At 44.4% G+C, this 14622-nt stretch overlaps 1 protein-coding gene across 1 annotated transcript in view; it reads left to right on the forward strand.

The window, feature by feature from the left end:
• The window catches only part of LOC147441264 (polyprenal reductase 1-like), a 122264-nt gene that overhangs the window by 36547 nt on the left and 71095 nt on the right, over positions 1–14622 (forward strand). Inside the window, exon 2 of the mRNA XM_086482948.1 lies at positions 10187–10452. Within this exon, the coding sequence (XP_086339074.1) occupies positions 10187–10452 (266 nt within the window). The remainder of the gene's footprint in view (positions 1–10186; positions 10453–14622) is intronic.

Raw genomic sequence — 14622 nt, forward strand, 5'->3', positions numbered from 1 at the left:
TCTAGTTTAGAAGTGATCTGGCACTTTTGTGAGTCTACTCGTAGACCGTGCATGCCCAGTCACTTGGTATAGATGCCTATCCTCTGGTTGCACACAGCATGATCATCAATATTCCCATCAGAATCCATTAGAATCAGTTAGGGGATTTTTCCAGTGCATTTAGCCTATTTTCCCTATTTTTGACATTTTTCACTTATTATTTTTAAGTGACTTCCCAACAAAAGTAGGTAGGGCAATTTTGCTAAGTTTGTATATAAGCAAACCCAAGTTAGCACTAAATGGCAGAAGAGGCAGCAGGAGCTTCCCGTTCAACAGGCACCTTCTCAGCAAGAACCCTCAAGCGCCAAGCTTCCCATAGCCTAGTGTTTTTGGACGACCTAAGCACTTCCCCATCCCTGGCGTTTTGCAGATTTGCTTGATCGCCGCAGATACTCAGCCCTAGCGTTTTGGTCTTCACCAACAGTCCCAGATTGCTTGGCGTTTTCCATTGCCACGATCGCCAGCACCTCATTTTGCCTAGCATTTTTGTTAGCACCTCCCAGATCTGCCAGCGTTTTTGGTTTTCAGCCTTGATGCAGCAGAACAACAGCGTTTTCAGCATTAGACACAGTAGCAGATTTAACCCTCGAAGCATTGCAGAAGAACCCCCATTTTCAGCCATAAAAACGCAGCCAAAACAGTCATTTTCAGCCACCCGAAACAGCCCAAAGACTAGCAGAAATTCAGTAGATAGAAGACCACAGATTTCAGCCCTTAAGTCGTCGTCGTCATCCCCGTCGTCGTCATCGGCATAGTCCCAAGTTGCATCAGTCACTTGTATTCATTTGTACCAGATTGTGCAATCAATAGTAGACCACTCTCGCCGACGAGAGTGGGGCCTTCGGAGGAGGGTTTTACAACGTCTCTGGTGTCGTATCTCTCTTCTCTCTCTATCTCTCAGTCTCATACACTTGCAGGCACAGTGTCCATTCACTTTGTTTGTGATCATAGCATTCTCTCATTAAGATCGGAAGGCTCTACCTTCTATAAGAACAAAAGGAACCTTGAGCACAATTTGGAGCACTCATCTTGAGCAAAGCGCAAACAATCATTCCGCTGCACCTAACATCAAGGAAGCCACAAATTTCAGCTGTGTCAATTGGTTATCATCATAAGTTGGATGACATGAAGGAACAATATGCTATTGATGAAGATTTTGCAAGGATCTTTGAACAGTCGCAAGAGGGGCAACATCATGAGCACTACCTCCTCAGAGATGGTTTTATGATGATGCATGGCAGACTTTGTGTCACTAGGCCATTGCGACATAAGGTCATGGAAGAGAGTCATGTCCCACCGTATGCAGGGCATCATGGTATTGATGCGACAATTAAGGCGGTAGAGACATTCTTCTATTGGCCTACTTTGAGGAGAGATGTGGATGCCTTTGTGCAAGCATGCATAATTGTCCAAAAGGTCAAGTTTGACATGCAAAAGGCACCTGGGCTGTTACAACCACTGCCGGTTCCGGATAAGCCATGGGAAAGCATTGCTATGAACTTTATCTTTGATCTTTGAAGAACGCCAACGGGAATGATGGTATATGGACCATTATTTGCAGGTTCAGCAAGCGAGCCCATTTTATCCCTGTCAGGAAGAAGATAAAATCTGATCAGATGGCACGCTTGTTCATGTACAATGTGTGTAAGTACCATGGTATGCCACAATCGATTGTTAGTGATCGTGATCCTCGCATGACCAATTTGTTTTGGAGAGGATTGTTTGAGAACATGGACACTACGCTCAAGTTCTCATCTTCGTTTCATCCACAAACTGATGGACAGTCAGAAGAGGCTAATTCTACTGGCCTAGATCTGTTGAAATGCTATGTGTTAGATAATAAGGGCAAGTCGGAACAGTATTTGCCTATGCTTGAATATGCGTACAATAATACGGTGCATTTGTCAACTGGCAAAGCACCTTTCGAGGCGGCAAAAAAGTTCCTCCCATTTTGCATACAAAGGACAAGATCTTTGAGGTAGATGGATATGTTGAAAACATGGACGAAATGTATAAGAAAATTGAAGTTGCCTTGGAGAAGACTCAGGCAAAGCAAAAAAGGCTGCTGATTATCACAATCTTGAATTGCTGTTATCACCTGGTGATTGGGTACTGTTAAGGTTCGAAAAGGCAAGGTTAAAGAAGATGAAGGGCAAGGAACTGTTGTTTCCTAGGCTCAGTATGCGTTACTATGGGCCTTTTCAAGTCCTTCACAAGATCAGCGATGTGGCTTACAAGCTAAAATTGCATGATGCGTGGAAGATTCATAATGCGTTTCACGTGAGTCTTCTAAGACCCTTTGTGAATGATTGCCAGAAGATATGCCAGATGAGGATCAACTAGAAGTTGAAGAACTTGATGAGATTCTGGTACCTCAGCAAGTTTTGGCACATAAGGATAGAAAAGTTAAAGGACAGGTTGCAAGACGCTATTTGGTGAAGTTCGAGAACTATCTGCCTATGGATGGAAGGTGGATGGAAGAGCATGAACTGTCAGAGTCATCAAATGTATTGCAGCTTTATCTTGAAGCCTTTGGGTTACAACCTACTTATGCCCCAACCCAACTTGTGGAAAGGAGGAGTAATGATAGAGCTAGCACATTAAATGTACTTATGAATTCAGTGTAATAGATGGAAATGACAAAAGTATGAAGGTCTCATCAAGTCATTTGTATCTGTGTGTACGATCTTTCTTGCGAATACATGCGATGATAAAAGAGTGTTGATAGCACAAGATCATCGGTGGCGTGTATTTATGGTATGTAATCGAGGACGTTTGCGATTTCAATAGGGGGGTATGTCATGAGGACGTGGGAGCTGTTAACTATGTCACGAGGACGTGGCAAGTGCTAACCTTAGTTTTTGGTTTCTTTTCAATGATTTTTGTTTTATTTTTGAGACCCTCCTTTTGAAGTAACAAACGGTCGGACATTGTATGGCCAATGTGAACGGTAGTTTCACCCACAGACGGGAAGTGGTCGGCACTGGAATTCTTATAGAAAGAGGATGTCTAGGCTCAGTGCAAGATCATGTAGGTTCCCCCGTCGCACTTAGCAAGTTGGTGGATACTAGGAAGTGAACTTAATAAGGGCATAAAGTCAACCTAATTTTCGCCCGAGAAGCTGCATGTTAGTGATCCTTCCCACCTCTGCTAAAAGACGGGCCTAGAGGAGGTCGCGCATCTCCCCTTTGCTGGGTATGGTGTTGAGAATCTTGTAGATAACCAAGGTGGCCTGAAGGCGCGCCACCTCTGCCTCTAAGCTCGCTTGCTTTGTCGACCAAAGGGCAAGTCGAAGGGTGGGTTCCGCGGAGTTGAGCGAGGGGGTTTCCGTCGAGTCCCTCTGTGGTGGAGCAGAATCCTCCATCTATGTGTATTGCTACAATGTCGAAGGAGAACAGGACGAAGGCGAGACCAAAGATTGGAGGCGAAGCGAATGGTGACGCCCTTGCCTTGGGTGAACAAGAGCCCGGGACGGAGGAGGTGGGCGGGTGTGTGTGTGTGCAGGAAAAGCGTGGGTGAGCAGGTGTGGCTGCAGGGGGTGTGTGTGTGTGTGCAGGAAAAGCGTGGGTGAGGTGTGGCTGCAGGGGACAGCGGCTGCAATAGCAGCGCGGTGGGGGGTTGGGGCAACGCGCAACGCAGGAGGGGAGGGCAGTGATAGCGGGGGGGGGGGGGGGGGGGGGGGGGGGGGGGGGGGTGGCGCGATGGGGGAGTTGTAGCGAGTAGCGAGCATGAGGAGCTTAGGTAGCCCTATCACTTGCATTCGTCTCAACCTCTGGGGCTGAATTTTCGCTACGAAAAGAGATGCTGAATTTTCGCATTGCAGGTGTTCTAGATCGGAGTCAAGGTGTCCACCGGATCACGAGCGAGTTCTTGTCTTCATTGCATCTTCCGCTGCCACCTTTGACAGTTGGGTCAGTTGTTACCTAAGTGCGTACTTTTGAGGATACTCCTCTTCAAGAGAGGGCTTCTAGGTTATTATCTTCAGTTGATTGCAGTGCTCCATTCAGCGGAGTACCATGCATGGTGTGTTCTAGTCCTTGGTTTCCTTGGCCGTTTCTTGTGGCTTTGAATGGTGTGCTTTAGCCCACAATGTTGTTAATATCCTGGCGGATGTTTTCTCGAGTCACTTTGGTGGTTGCTTGGTCTTTTGGATTTGTGGTGTGACTGTTGCTCGTAGTTCTTGTGCCTTGTCCTCTAGACTTATCCCTGGAGACAGTACCTTTCACGTTACCCCTACTTCCCTTATCCTTAAACTTGTTAGAGTTTAGGTCCCTGTTCGGTGGTGGCTCTAGTATCTCCCAGGAGTAGATTAGGGAGTGAGGGCTGTTTTGTGGTTGTGTAGGGCCGTATCTGAGGTTGATGTACCTTTTCTCATCGATGCACTCCACGGTGTTGCCCACCTGGTAGGTTTGCATGAGGCGGGACGCCTCTTCCTAGGGTTTCCTGAGGTCAGAGTCTCCAATGTTTTGCATTTCTGCTACTAAATGTGTGTTGCAGGTCAATTTCAGTGAGTTTACACATTTATTAGCATTTTGGCCATTTATTAGGATCGTGGAGTTTTTATGCTGGGTGGTGGGCAATTTTCCTATTGCCCTATATATGCGCCCCCTCCCCTTTGGTACTTTTGGCATGTTGTATCAAGCAAAGCTTTCAGCGTTTTGGGCACACTCTCTCTCTAGCCCTTCAATGTGCTCTCTCTCTCTCTCTCTCTCTCTCTCTCTCGTGGTTTTGCCAGCGATACCTCTCCCTCTCTCTAGCGCTCCACTTCGCTTGCATGCATGCACTTGCAGATTGCTGACACGAATTCGGTCCGTGATAAAGAATGACAACATGAGGAAGGACGCGAAGTTGATTTGGGATCGGCTTTCTTCACTATATGATTGAGTGTCCCCAATGAAGCGGCCCCAATGAAGCGGATAGCCAATCGAGGACCTTGGATGCGAAGCACTCATTCATGAGGGATCACATCAACAAGATGGAGGAGCTTCAGTAAGAGATACTTCATTTGGAAAAGTTTATCGTTTCAAAGGACATGGCCATTTAGCTTTTGGCCTAGTTACCTCCTCTTTATAACAATTTCTATTCTTCACTGATTACCAGTGGCCGACTGAATTCTCTTCCGTGGGATAAGATTGTTCCAATACTATTGGACCAGAAGGAGCTGTTCAGTATAAGGAAGAAGTCAGGCTTTGAACCCTTGGCCGGTTCTTCCAACAACAACAAGAAGAAGCAGAAGGGTAAGAAGAAAAGCAACAACAATCCAAAGAAGAGTGATGCTGAAAAGGAAGCCTTGAAGGCGGATTGACATTGCAATCATTATGGGGAAAGGGCCATTATTGGCAGAAGTGTTCAAAGCGAGTTGGAGATGCTTCGACTTCTTAGCGGCTATGGGGGAGTCACTAGCCTTTGTTCATTTGGGGATTCTCAAAGGACTCTCCAACGGAGGTTGACATGGCTCTTGCAATTCGAAATGGGCGTGATTGGATTCTGGATAGTGGTGTCTTACGACACATAACACCTTAGAAGGATCTTTTGTCCAACATGTGGTGACATTGTGGTACCATTTTCATTGACGACAAATCTGAAATTGCTATTCACAGTGAGGGATCTATGGAGTTGATTGCAGACGGTAGAGGGGGTATGCATATCTCCAAGGTACTTTATGCTCCGAAGTTGGGATTTCATTTTATGTTTGTGCATGAGGTGTGCAACTTGCAAGCTAGGCATGGAGGTGATTTTTACAGGGGATGTGTTGTCTATTCGGGATCGTGACTACGGCAAGGAGGTCAAAGGGGGCTCAATGGAGGATGGACTCTATAGGCTCCATGCCCTTTTCTTCAGCAATCAAGATACCTATTGGTGACCTTCGGCATTACAGATTTGGTCATTTGAATAATAATGCTCTTCGGCTTGCTTTTCGTGAGCAGATGCATAAAGGCTTACTAGATGTTGGGAGTAACCATGGGAAATGCATTACTTGCATTTGCGGGAAGCATCATCGAGATGCTATTTAGAAGCATTCTACATGTTGAGCTATTGCCGTTTTAGAGTTGGTTCACACCGACCTTTGTGGACCTATGTAGACTCTTTTCCTTGGCAAAGCTCTCTATTTCATATTGCTGGTGGATGATTTCAACCGCTATATTTTCTATAGCACAAGGCAGAGGCTTTTGGTTTCTTCAAAAATTGGCGTGCTCTTGTGGGGAAGGAGAGCAATGAAGTGCTGAAGAAAATTCGATAGGACAAAGGTGGGGAGTTTACCTCCAAAGCATTCATTCAGTTTTGTGTGGACCCTGGCATCAAGCGAGAGCTTGCAAATACCGGGTCGCCCTTAGAGAATGGAGTTGTGGAGCAAAAGAATATGACAATAGTCGAGATGGTGCGGACTATGCTTGAGCACCGACACTTGCCAAAGTCTTTATGATTGGAGGCAGTTGCGAATACTCGAGCTCTTAAATCATTTGGAGAAAAAATAGAATGGCACCTATGAAGAGAGCTCACTTGGAGGTATAATTGCGTACTATGGATTCTTGTCAGCCGAAGTCCATGAGGGATCACATTGAGAAGATGCAGGAAATGCAACAAGTGATTCTTAAAGTAGGGAAGCCGATCTCTGTGGAAGACGTGGCTATAATCTTGATGGCCCATTTGAATCTCGAGTATAGTGCTTTCTATTCAGCCTTGATTACTTTGGGGAGGACCAGTGAATTGGCATGGGATGAGCTCGTTCCCATGGTGTTGGACCAAGAGGACTAGTTACGAAGGTTCGTATTCAGAGGGGTCTTGGAGGCTTTGGCTGGACAATTGTCAAAGAAAGGAAAGCAAACGCAAAAGGCACAGAAGGATGCTACTTTTGGTATAGGTGAGAGATCCAAGGAGGAGGTAATTTGTCATAAGTGTGGGGAATAGGGCATATTTGGAGGATTTTCCGAAGAAGTCAGATTCGGATTTAGAGTGTGGTGAGGGGATTGCTATTGCAAATGTTTTGGCTTTTAAAACTTGGTTCGCCTACCCTTATCTCCATCACGGACTCACAAAGACTTGTAGGTAGATAGCACTCCTGAAAGATTTTAAAATTTACACAACACTAGGCTCAAGCGGTGGCTTCTACGTCCTCGGTAGAGCCTAGGGATTCTATTCAGTCTATTGAGGATGGTGTGGCAGACGAGTCAAAGGCTGTACATCTTTTACATACTCCAAAATAGGACGTGTATGTTGGCTTCTCGCATTGTGACTTGGACCTTGGACCATGATGGCTTGGCTAGTTCTCGGAGAAGGCGTGATTGATCTCGTGACTTTTCCTATATACTATAGTTATTGATGTCATGCCCACATGGCATGATGTATAGGCAGAAAAGCTCTAGCTTGTACGACTGATATAGGTTCCGTGGACCTAGCGGTCACTAATGGCGGTTTTGGATACCCATTTGTTGCCATTCGTGGACAGGATTGTCTATCCTAGTGACCTACGGTATTCTGTAGAGGTGTGCTTGATGTAGTGGTGTACTTGTGGATTCCTTCGTCACTCCTGGAGGCCCCAGATACCTGGTCTTGTTGTGTACCCAGCACCTGAGAGGGTGTGGTAGAGTTTTGGAGGTCATCTCTTTGGTTTCCCAGTCCAGAGCTTTTGAGTGAGGGCTTCTTTGTGGCCGTGCTTGGCCTTGTGAGGGTTTTCTAGATTCTAGGCACGTGGGCGGATTTTCGAGATTTGGTTCGATGGCCCTTTTGGTAGGTGCCTTGTTTTATTCCATCACTTCCATATTTCCTAGCTTATAGAGTCGTGGGATTTATATGAAGTGGGTCGGGCATTTTCTTTGCTCATCTATATAGGGAGGAGGGGGCTACTCCATATTGCATATTGTAGAGTTGCAGAGCCTTGTACTCTCTTGTGATAGCAGAGTTTGCCTTGCAGGGCTTTTCCGTACTCTCTCTCTCTCTCTCTCTCTCTCTCTCTCTCTCTCTCTCATGCTCCCTTGTCACCACACATTTTGTTGCACTTTGACATTTTCCCATGATCTCATTGTATATCTTTCAAGGTTTTTCCCATATTTTCTTGTATTATGGACCTTTGGTCCACTTTGATGTAATGCGAAGGGTCACAAGTGTAAAAGACTTGGATACTCCAAGCCAAAGATCTACTGTGACACACATGAGAGAAACTGGAAACAACTGAACAATGCTTTAAATAGAGGTAGAGAGAAGAGGAGAGATGACACGGCACGTCGGAATTTTACACAGACGCACTAGCCCTGAAGACTAGCGCCCCTTCTTGGTATGCATTAATTCTTATGCTTCTCAAAGTACAATGCTCGAGGGTCCTCCTCCTCTCAACGCTCCCACACAAAACCGAGCATAAGTGAGGCCCTGAGCACACTTATAAAGGCCCTTGGCCAAACTAAAAACAGTTACATGAAAAGATGTGCTTCTAAAAGCATGAGGACCAAAAGCAGGTGCCCCAAAATATCCAACACAAATCGTGGAAATTCCATACAATCATCACGTCAAAAGCCTGTGCACAATTTTTGGGCCCTAGCTTTTAAAAAAAAAGATTTTAGGCCCCTCGGTCGGGCTCTTGTCCTATAGGCCATGCCATGCCATCACTTTGTGACAAGAAGCCCCACTTTTTGGGGGGTGAGAGAGAGAGAGAGAGAGAGAGAGAGAGAGAGAGAGAGAGAGAGAGAGAGAGAGAGAGAGAGAGAGAGAGAGAGAGAGAGAGAGAGAGAGAGAGAGAGAGCCGAAGCTGAAACCTTGCCAATTCATAGTAGCGATTGGCCCTCTCTTCCTTGTGTTCACGTGGACATTGCTCTGGTGCATTGTGGTTGCCTCGCACTTGTCTCACACACACACACACACACACACACACACACACACACCCACACCCACACCCCATTTTCCTTCCACTCTTCTCTGCACATATGCCTGTGCCCCCTGACCGGATTTTTTTCTGTTTTGTTTTGTCTTTCATTAGGGCTTCTTGGGTTTTCCTTGTTCTTTGGTAGTTCTTGCTTTCTTTGCTTGCGAATGTTTTCTTTTGTGTGGTTTGTTTGTTTCTGCTTGTTGTGCAACATGGTCTAGTGGTGTGTGGGTGAGTCGCATGTTGCTTGTTTGCATGTTTGCTACATGTTGCTGTTGTTTGTCTATTTGCTTGTTTGTTGGGTCTATTTGCAAATCCGGAGGTACCGGAATGGTGGGTTTGGTGGTTGTGGGGAGGAACTTAGTGTGGGTTTGGTGGTTCCTCGGCTTGCTCCTTCAAGCTAAATTTTGCAAGTCGCGGAAAAATCACAGCCCTCTTGATCAATGCTAGGGATGGCTACATGCTTTCACGCTCCCTGATTTTTGGTATAGAGTCTCTTTGCGTTGGTGATATCTCTTGGTTATGACGTGCTGTTGTTACGACCTCATCGAAGTTTGGGTCGCATGTTTCTATTCGCCTCTCTGCCACTTTGTTCCCTTACTCCCCTGCTCCTAGCTTTTGTAGTATCACCCATATTTTGTAGCTCTGTATCATTGGTAGTTTTTCCCCTTTGGTTTGTGGTTGTTGAACATCTTAGGGATTTACTATCATATCCATTATATTTTGTGTGCCTATGGGCTGATGTAATGCCTTCGGGCCCATAATCTTGATTATGTAATACAAAAGGGTACCAAGGCCCCCCCCCCCTTCCCTTTTTTTTAGAGAGAGAGAGAGAGAGAGAGAGAGAGAGAGAGAGAGAGAGAGAGGGCGGAGCTCCTTGCTATCACAGCTGGTGAGAAGTGGTAGCTCCCTTATTCATCTTGTAGAGATAATGAATAGAATGGTTGGTAAGTGACTAATGAGGTTAGTGAATCGAGTGGCCCGCCGAGTCCGCCCCGGGCACATTGGCCCTTTCTCCAACAAACATCACAACTCTAATGCTTACATTCATGTTTGCTTTTGCCAAATTCTTTAGAAACAAGCAAGTACCCATAAACTTGTCTGGAACAAATTCTATGTTATTATATTCCTCAAGTTATGATATTTATGAGAAAGGGAATTAAAAAAAACCTTAAACTAAATTTGAAATTAGGTTTGCAAGTGAGAAGTTTCTGCTTGAATAGTTTCTAGCTAGCTTTCAGGTTTGAGTCTTGCTTTTTTATCTACAATAATAAATTTTACTTTAATTTACAGAAATTTACAGTCCCTCAACGGTTTTTTCTTCATCTTTATATTATTGGAACAATTTTCAATGGCGCTCTCCTCCTTATCATGATTTCACGTATGTATGCCAAGCGCATGCCACTTTTTGAATTCAACATGGAAGAGGCATGGCATGCGGTTGCCATCTTGTTTCTTTTTGAGTTGCAAGTGTTACGAAGGCTCTTTGAATCAATTTTTGTTTCGAAGTTTGGTCCGCATGCACGAATGCACGTACTTGCTTATCTACTTGGAATACTGTGAGTACCTTTTATACAAATAATCAATTTTTTTGGCTAGCAATTGATGTACAAGAGCTTGTTTTTCTTGGGCACAAATTTTTGTTTGGTTACATGCTTCAATGTTTCACATACAAAAGACAATGTTTTACTTTAAACTTCTTGTCACATGTGTGTTTCTCTTCAAAAAGACACAATTTTCTCTTGCATTTCCTTTGTTCACCTCATGCATTTCCATGAGTGCAAAGCATGTGAGTATTTCTATGCTTGTGAGTATTGATGTTGCGGTTATGACTACCTTGAATACTAAAGACCTTGGAGGTTTCCCAAACATTTTGATCAAGCAAGAGAGCAATGGAACATGCCCATTTGAAAACCATGGTTATTGTAATCTCTTTTAAATTGGTTGGCTACATTTGAAGTCTATGGTCCTTTCTACAATAAAGAAGTTACCTCTATTTAAATGAGGTAGTGGTTTTGTTCATTGATTTTTTCTCTTTTCAATTTCTTCAGTTTTTGTCAAGCTGTCAATTAGATATTTCATAGCGTGATACAACAAATCATAGCAATGAGTGTCCGGGGAATGGATATTAAACTAATGCACAATAGAAGGGGGCTTATCTAGGGATCCCCGTCTGTAGCCCAAGGTCGTCAACATGAAGAGGATCCTTAGTAACCCAGAAAGTGCAAAAGCCAAGTGATCATCCCCGATGTCACAAATCCATCATGAAGACTAGCTCTGTACATTAAGCGAGACGTAGCTTGCCAAACCCAGTGCACATATGGGCATTACTCAAAAAGCAACGAATAGTGATTCTGTGTGTTGTGTAAGACTTCATTGACAACTTAGATCATGTCCTGTACGTGCTGCCCAAGTACCAACAGGTAGGCCTCATGTGCCAACATCCATGTAAAGTAAGATATCTATCTAGTGACTCGGTCCAAATGTACCCCAGGTTTGAGAGAGGAAAGCATGAGATAATCTCTACCTTAACCAATGCAACAAAAGGCAAGGATGGCGAGGGGTGGATCATGCGATAAGAGAACACGACGCTCAATGTGAACGATGTACTCAAAGAAAGATCTTGTCTCCCCATCAGTCTGCTCAACGGGCCACATCCACTGTGATGGATCCCGTATCAGTTATGCCAATGGGGCACCCTTCCAAATTTATATTGGCAAAAGAGCTGCCTCCTGCGATGGAAAAACTGGATCAAGTAAAGAACTGTATTGGGAGGGCTCCATGGATTGATGGGAAAGATCAATTGGAATAGACTTCAACACAATTGGAACAAATCTGCAGACTTTAAGCACTTGAACTAAAAGAGAACTCTTGAGAAGAGACTCGGAGTGGTGGAATTTTACTCCTAGATGCACTGGCTCTTCAGCAACTATGAGTCCTATAGAGCCATGTTAGTAGATCCTAAAGTTCCGTCGCATTTCACGTGCTGCCACATCATCATGTAGGTCTTCTGATTCGGTGAGCTTGGGCTTGGCTTCTCCTCTTCCTCTTCAGGTCTAGTACTGGTCATGCCACATGACCAAGTTGTGACATACTCCTGCTTAGAGAGGAGTAATGGCCTCTGATTACACCTACAAAATAAAATCCAATTCTTGAGCAGACACTGACTTCATGTAGACATGCCAATGACCATCCCCACTAGACAAGACAATACATTCTCCAAGCATGCATCCACACAAAAAATCCAACTCCACATATAATTCGTATTGAACATTTAGATTCTACTCTCATCTAGTCATCTCATCCTTCTTCGAAAAACTCTTGATACACCAAAATGATGATTTTCCTAGTTATCTCATCCTTCTCAAAACTCTTGATGCACTAGGTTCACCATCCATCTAGTTATATCTCATCCAAGCCAGAACTTTTGATGCATTAGAATTTGAAATTTACAAAATTAGTGCTTCACAGATGCAGAAATCTCGGATATATTCACTTGAACATGAATACATAAAGTGCGACATACTTCATGTATTCACTTGAACATGAATACACAAAGTGCGACATACTTTGTGTAGAACAGGTTTGTGGACTCTTGTCCAACCTTTCAGTGAAAAACCGTCATAATGGAAAAAGTTAAAACTATTAAGGTGGTTTTGAGTAGCTATTGTGTTACCATGTATATGTGGTTTGAATTGGAGCTAATCTCTTTAGATAGCTGATTCCAATGTTAGAAGTTTACAGCTACTGGTGATGTGTTAGTTCAAACAGTAGAACTGGAAAAGGAAATAGAAACTGAACTGGGATACATCTACTGAAATGAGAAACAGACTGAAGTATTGAGAATGATGTTCAGATTCAGATTCAGATTCAGAGAGAATGAGTACAAAGTATGTACGTCTGAAGTACACTGGACTGCTATGTTTAGGATTACAGATGAAAGATTACAGATGGAGATAATGTAGCTCAGGAACACTCTAGAACTAAGGATTCTGAATCAAAAGCTGAGCAGAAGTACAACCGACAAATGCCAACCCAATTATAACGCAATGGGTCCTATTTATATGCCTTGGGAGTTACTGTGGTAACTGTCGTGGTAATTATTGACTGATCCGCTGTTCGTCTCACAGGAGCCGGTTCCCACCGAGTGAGACTGTCTCCACCATCTACATCCTTCCCTCCTTTCTTGAATTTTGGCAAGATTCCAAAATTTCTGAGAAAAAATCCCACCATCTGATTCTTCTAGAATTTTGCTCGTTGAGTGCTTGACACCCCTATAGTTGTAATTCCAGGGGCATCCAGCCAAGAGATACCAAGTCTTACTGAAAAAATCCACCGTCTGACTCTTTTAGTGCTGGGTTGTTGAGTGCTTGACACCCTTGTAATTGTAATTCCAAGGATCGTCCAGTCTAGTGACACCAACCCCTGAGTGGAAAAATCCAGCGTCTGCTGCGGAAACTGCTGGAAAAATCCATCGTCTGATTCGAAGACCGGCGGAAAAATCCTTGATCGAATTCTGAGATGAAACTACCCAGTATCCTTCCACTGAGCCCGCTTCCGTTTACCCTTTGGCTTGGATGGCGTCTGAGAAGTTCCAGTGCCAGCATTCTCCTTCTGAATGAGCCTGTAAATGGCCTCTCTGTGGAGATCTCGATTTCATAAGGCGTGAGAGGATGATAAGTTTTGGTGTCGGGATCATAGAGCGTTCGTCTGCCTTTGGTGAGCCGAGTTTGGCCAGTTTGTGACAATGCGAGGCTGTATGGATCCATCCTTTTGGAAGAGGTTGATTGGCTTTGATCCGAGCTTCAAAAAGAATCTCAGCTATCTCTCTGTACTGTGGTCCTAGGCCTGGTTTAGCCGTAATGTCCTTTTCAGGCACTCTAGAGGACTCAACAGTGAGTTGCAGCAGTTGGTTGGTGATCTTAGTGAGGCCTCTGAGCTGAATTTTCCACTGGCCCATACACAATTTGATCCTCTGCACCTCATCTCTCAGCTCCTGGAGATCATTCAATTGGAGAGCATCGTTGAACAGTGTTTGCCAGGTTTTCCATTCCATAGTCGATCGCTCATACCAATCCTGAAGATCATCAGTAATCTTGAAGTATGTGAGCCGATCTACTGGTTCTGTGTGTTGAGGATAGAGTGCAGGAAAAAATCTTGGCAACTCTGCCTCTCTTGCTGGTAAAGCATACAAGAGAACCAGGGAATCAGACACAAATACCAAGAAGTTAAGGACAACCTGGTTCTCTTGCTGCATCATCTTTCTGGTTACTTTAACGAGCTGAAACAGTCGTCGGAGAGCAGTTGCCTGTGCTCCTACTGACATTCGAGTTTGAGGTCCCTTGCTGGTGGCAGTCTGGTCTTCAAAAATAGCTCGTACCCTTTGATCCAGAACTCCCTTAGCAATCTGCATTTGCACTAAGACCTCTTTCAATTGATTCGAGACATCCTTCATGCATTTATATGTCGGCTTGTTCCCCATTAAAAGCTCTAATTCCATGGCCAGAGAGCGACAATCTGCAGTAGAATGCCGTTGTCAATGTGGATTGGATATTCTCTCTTCAGCAGTTAGTATCCATTCAGGCACCCTTTCTAACAGTTGTATTGTACTGGGATGCGCAGGCAATTGGCAGGCCTCTTGATCATGGAAAGCAGCTGATTTCCAATGCTCAATCATTTCCCTGGCGCTGATATATAGTCGCTGAAAGCGCTCTAGATCAGAGATAAGA

The sequence above is a fragment of the Adiantum capillus-veneris genome, chromosome 15 (genome assembly GCF_014529385.1).
Source record: "Adiantum capillus-veneris isolate H3 chromosome 15, ASM1452938v2, whole genome shotgun sequence".
NCBI lineage: Eukaryota > Viridiplantae > Streptophyta > Polypodiopsida > Polypodiales > Pteridaceae > Adiantum > Adiantum capillus-veneris.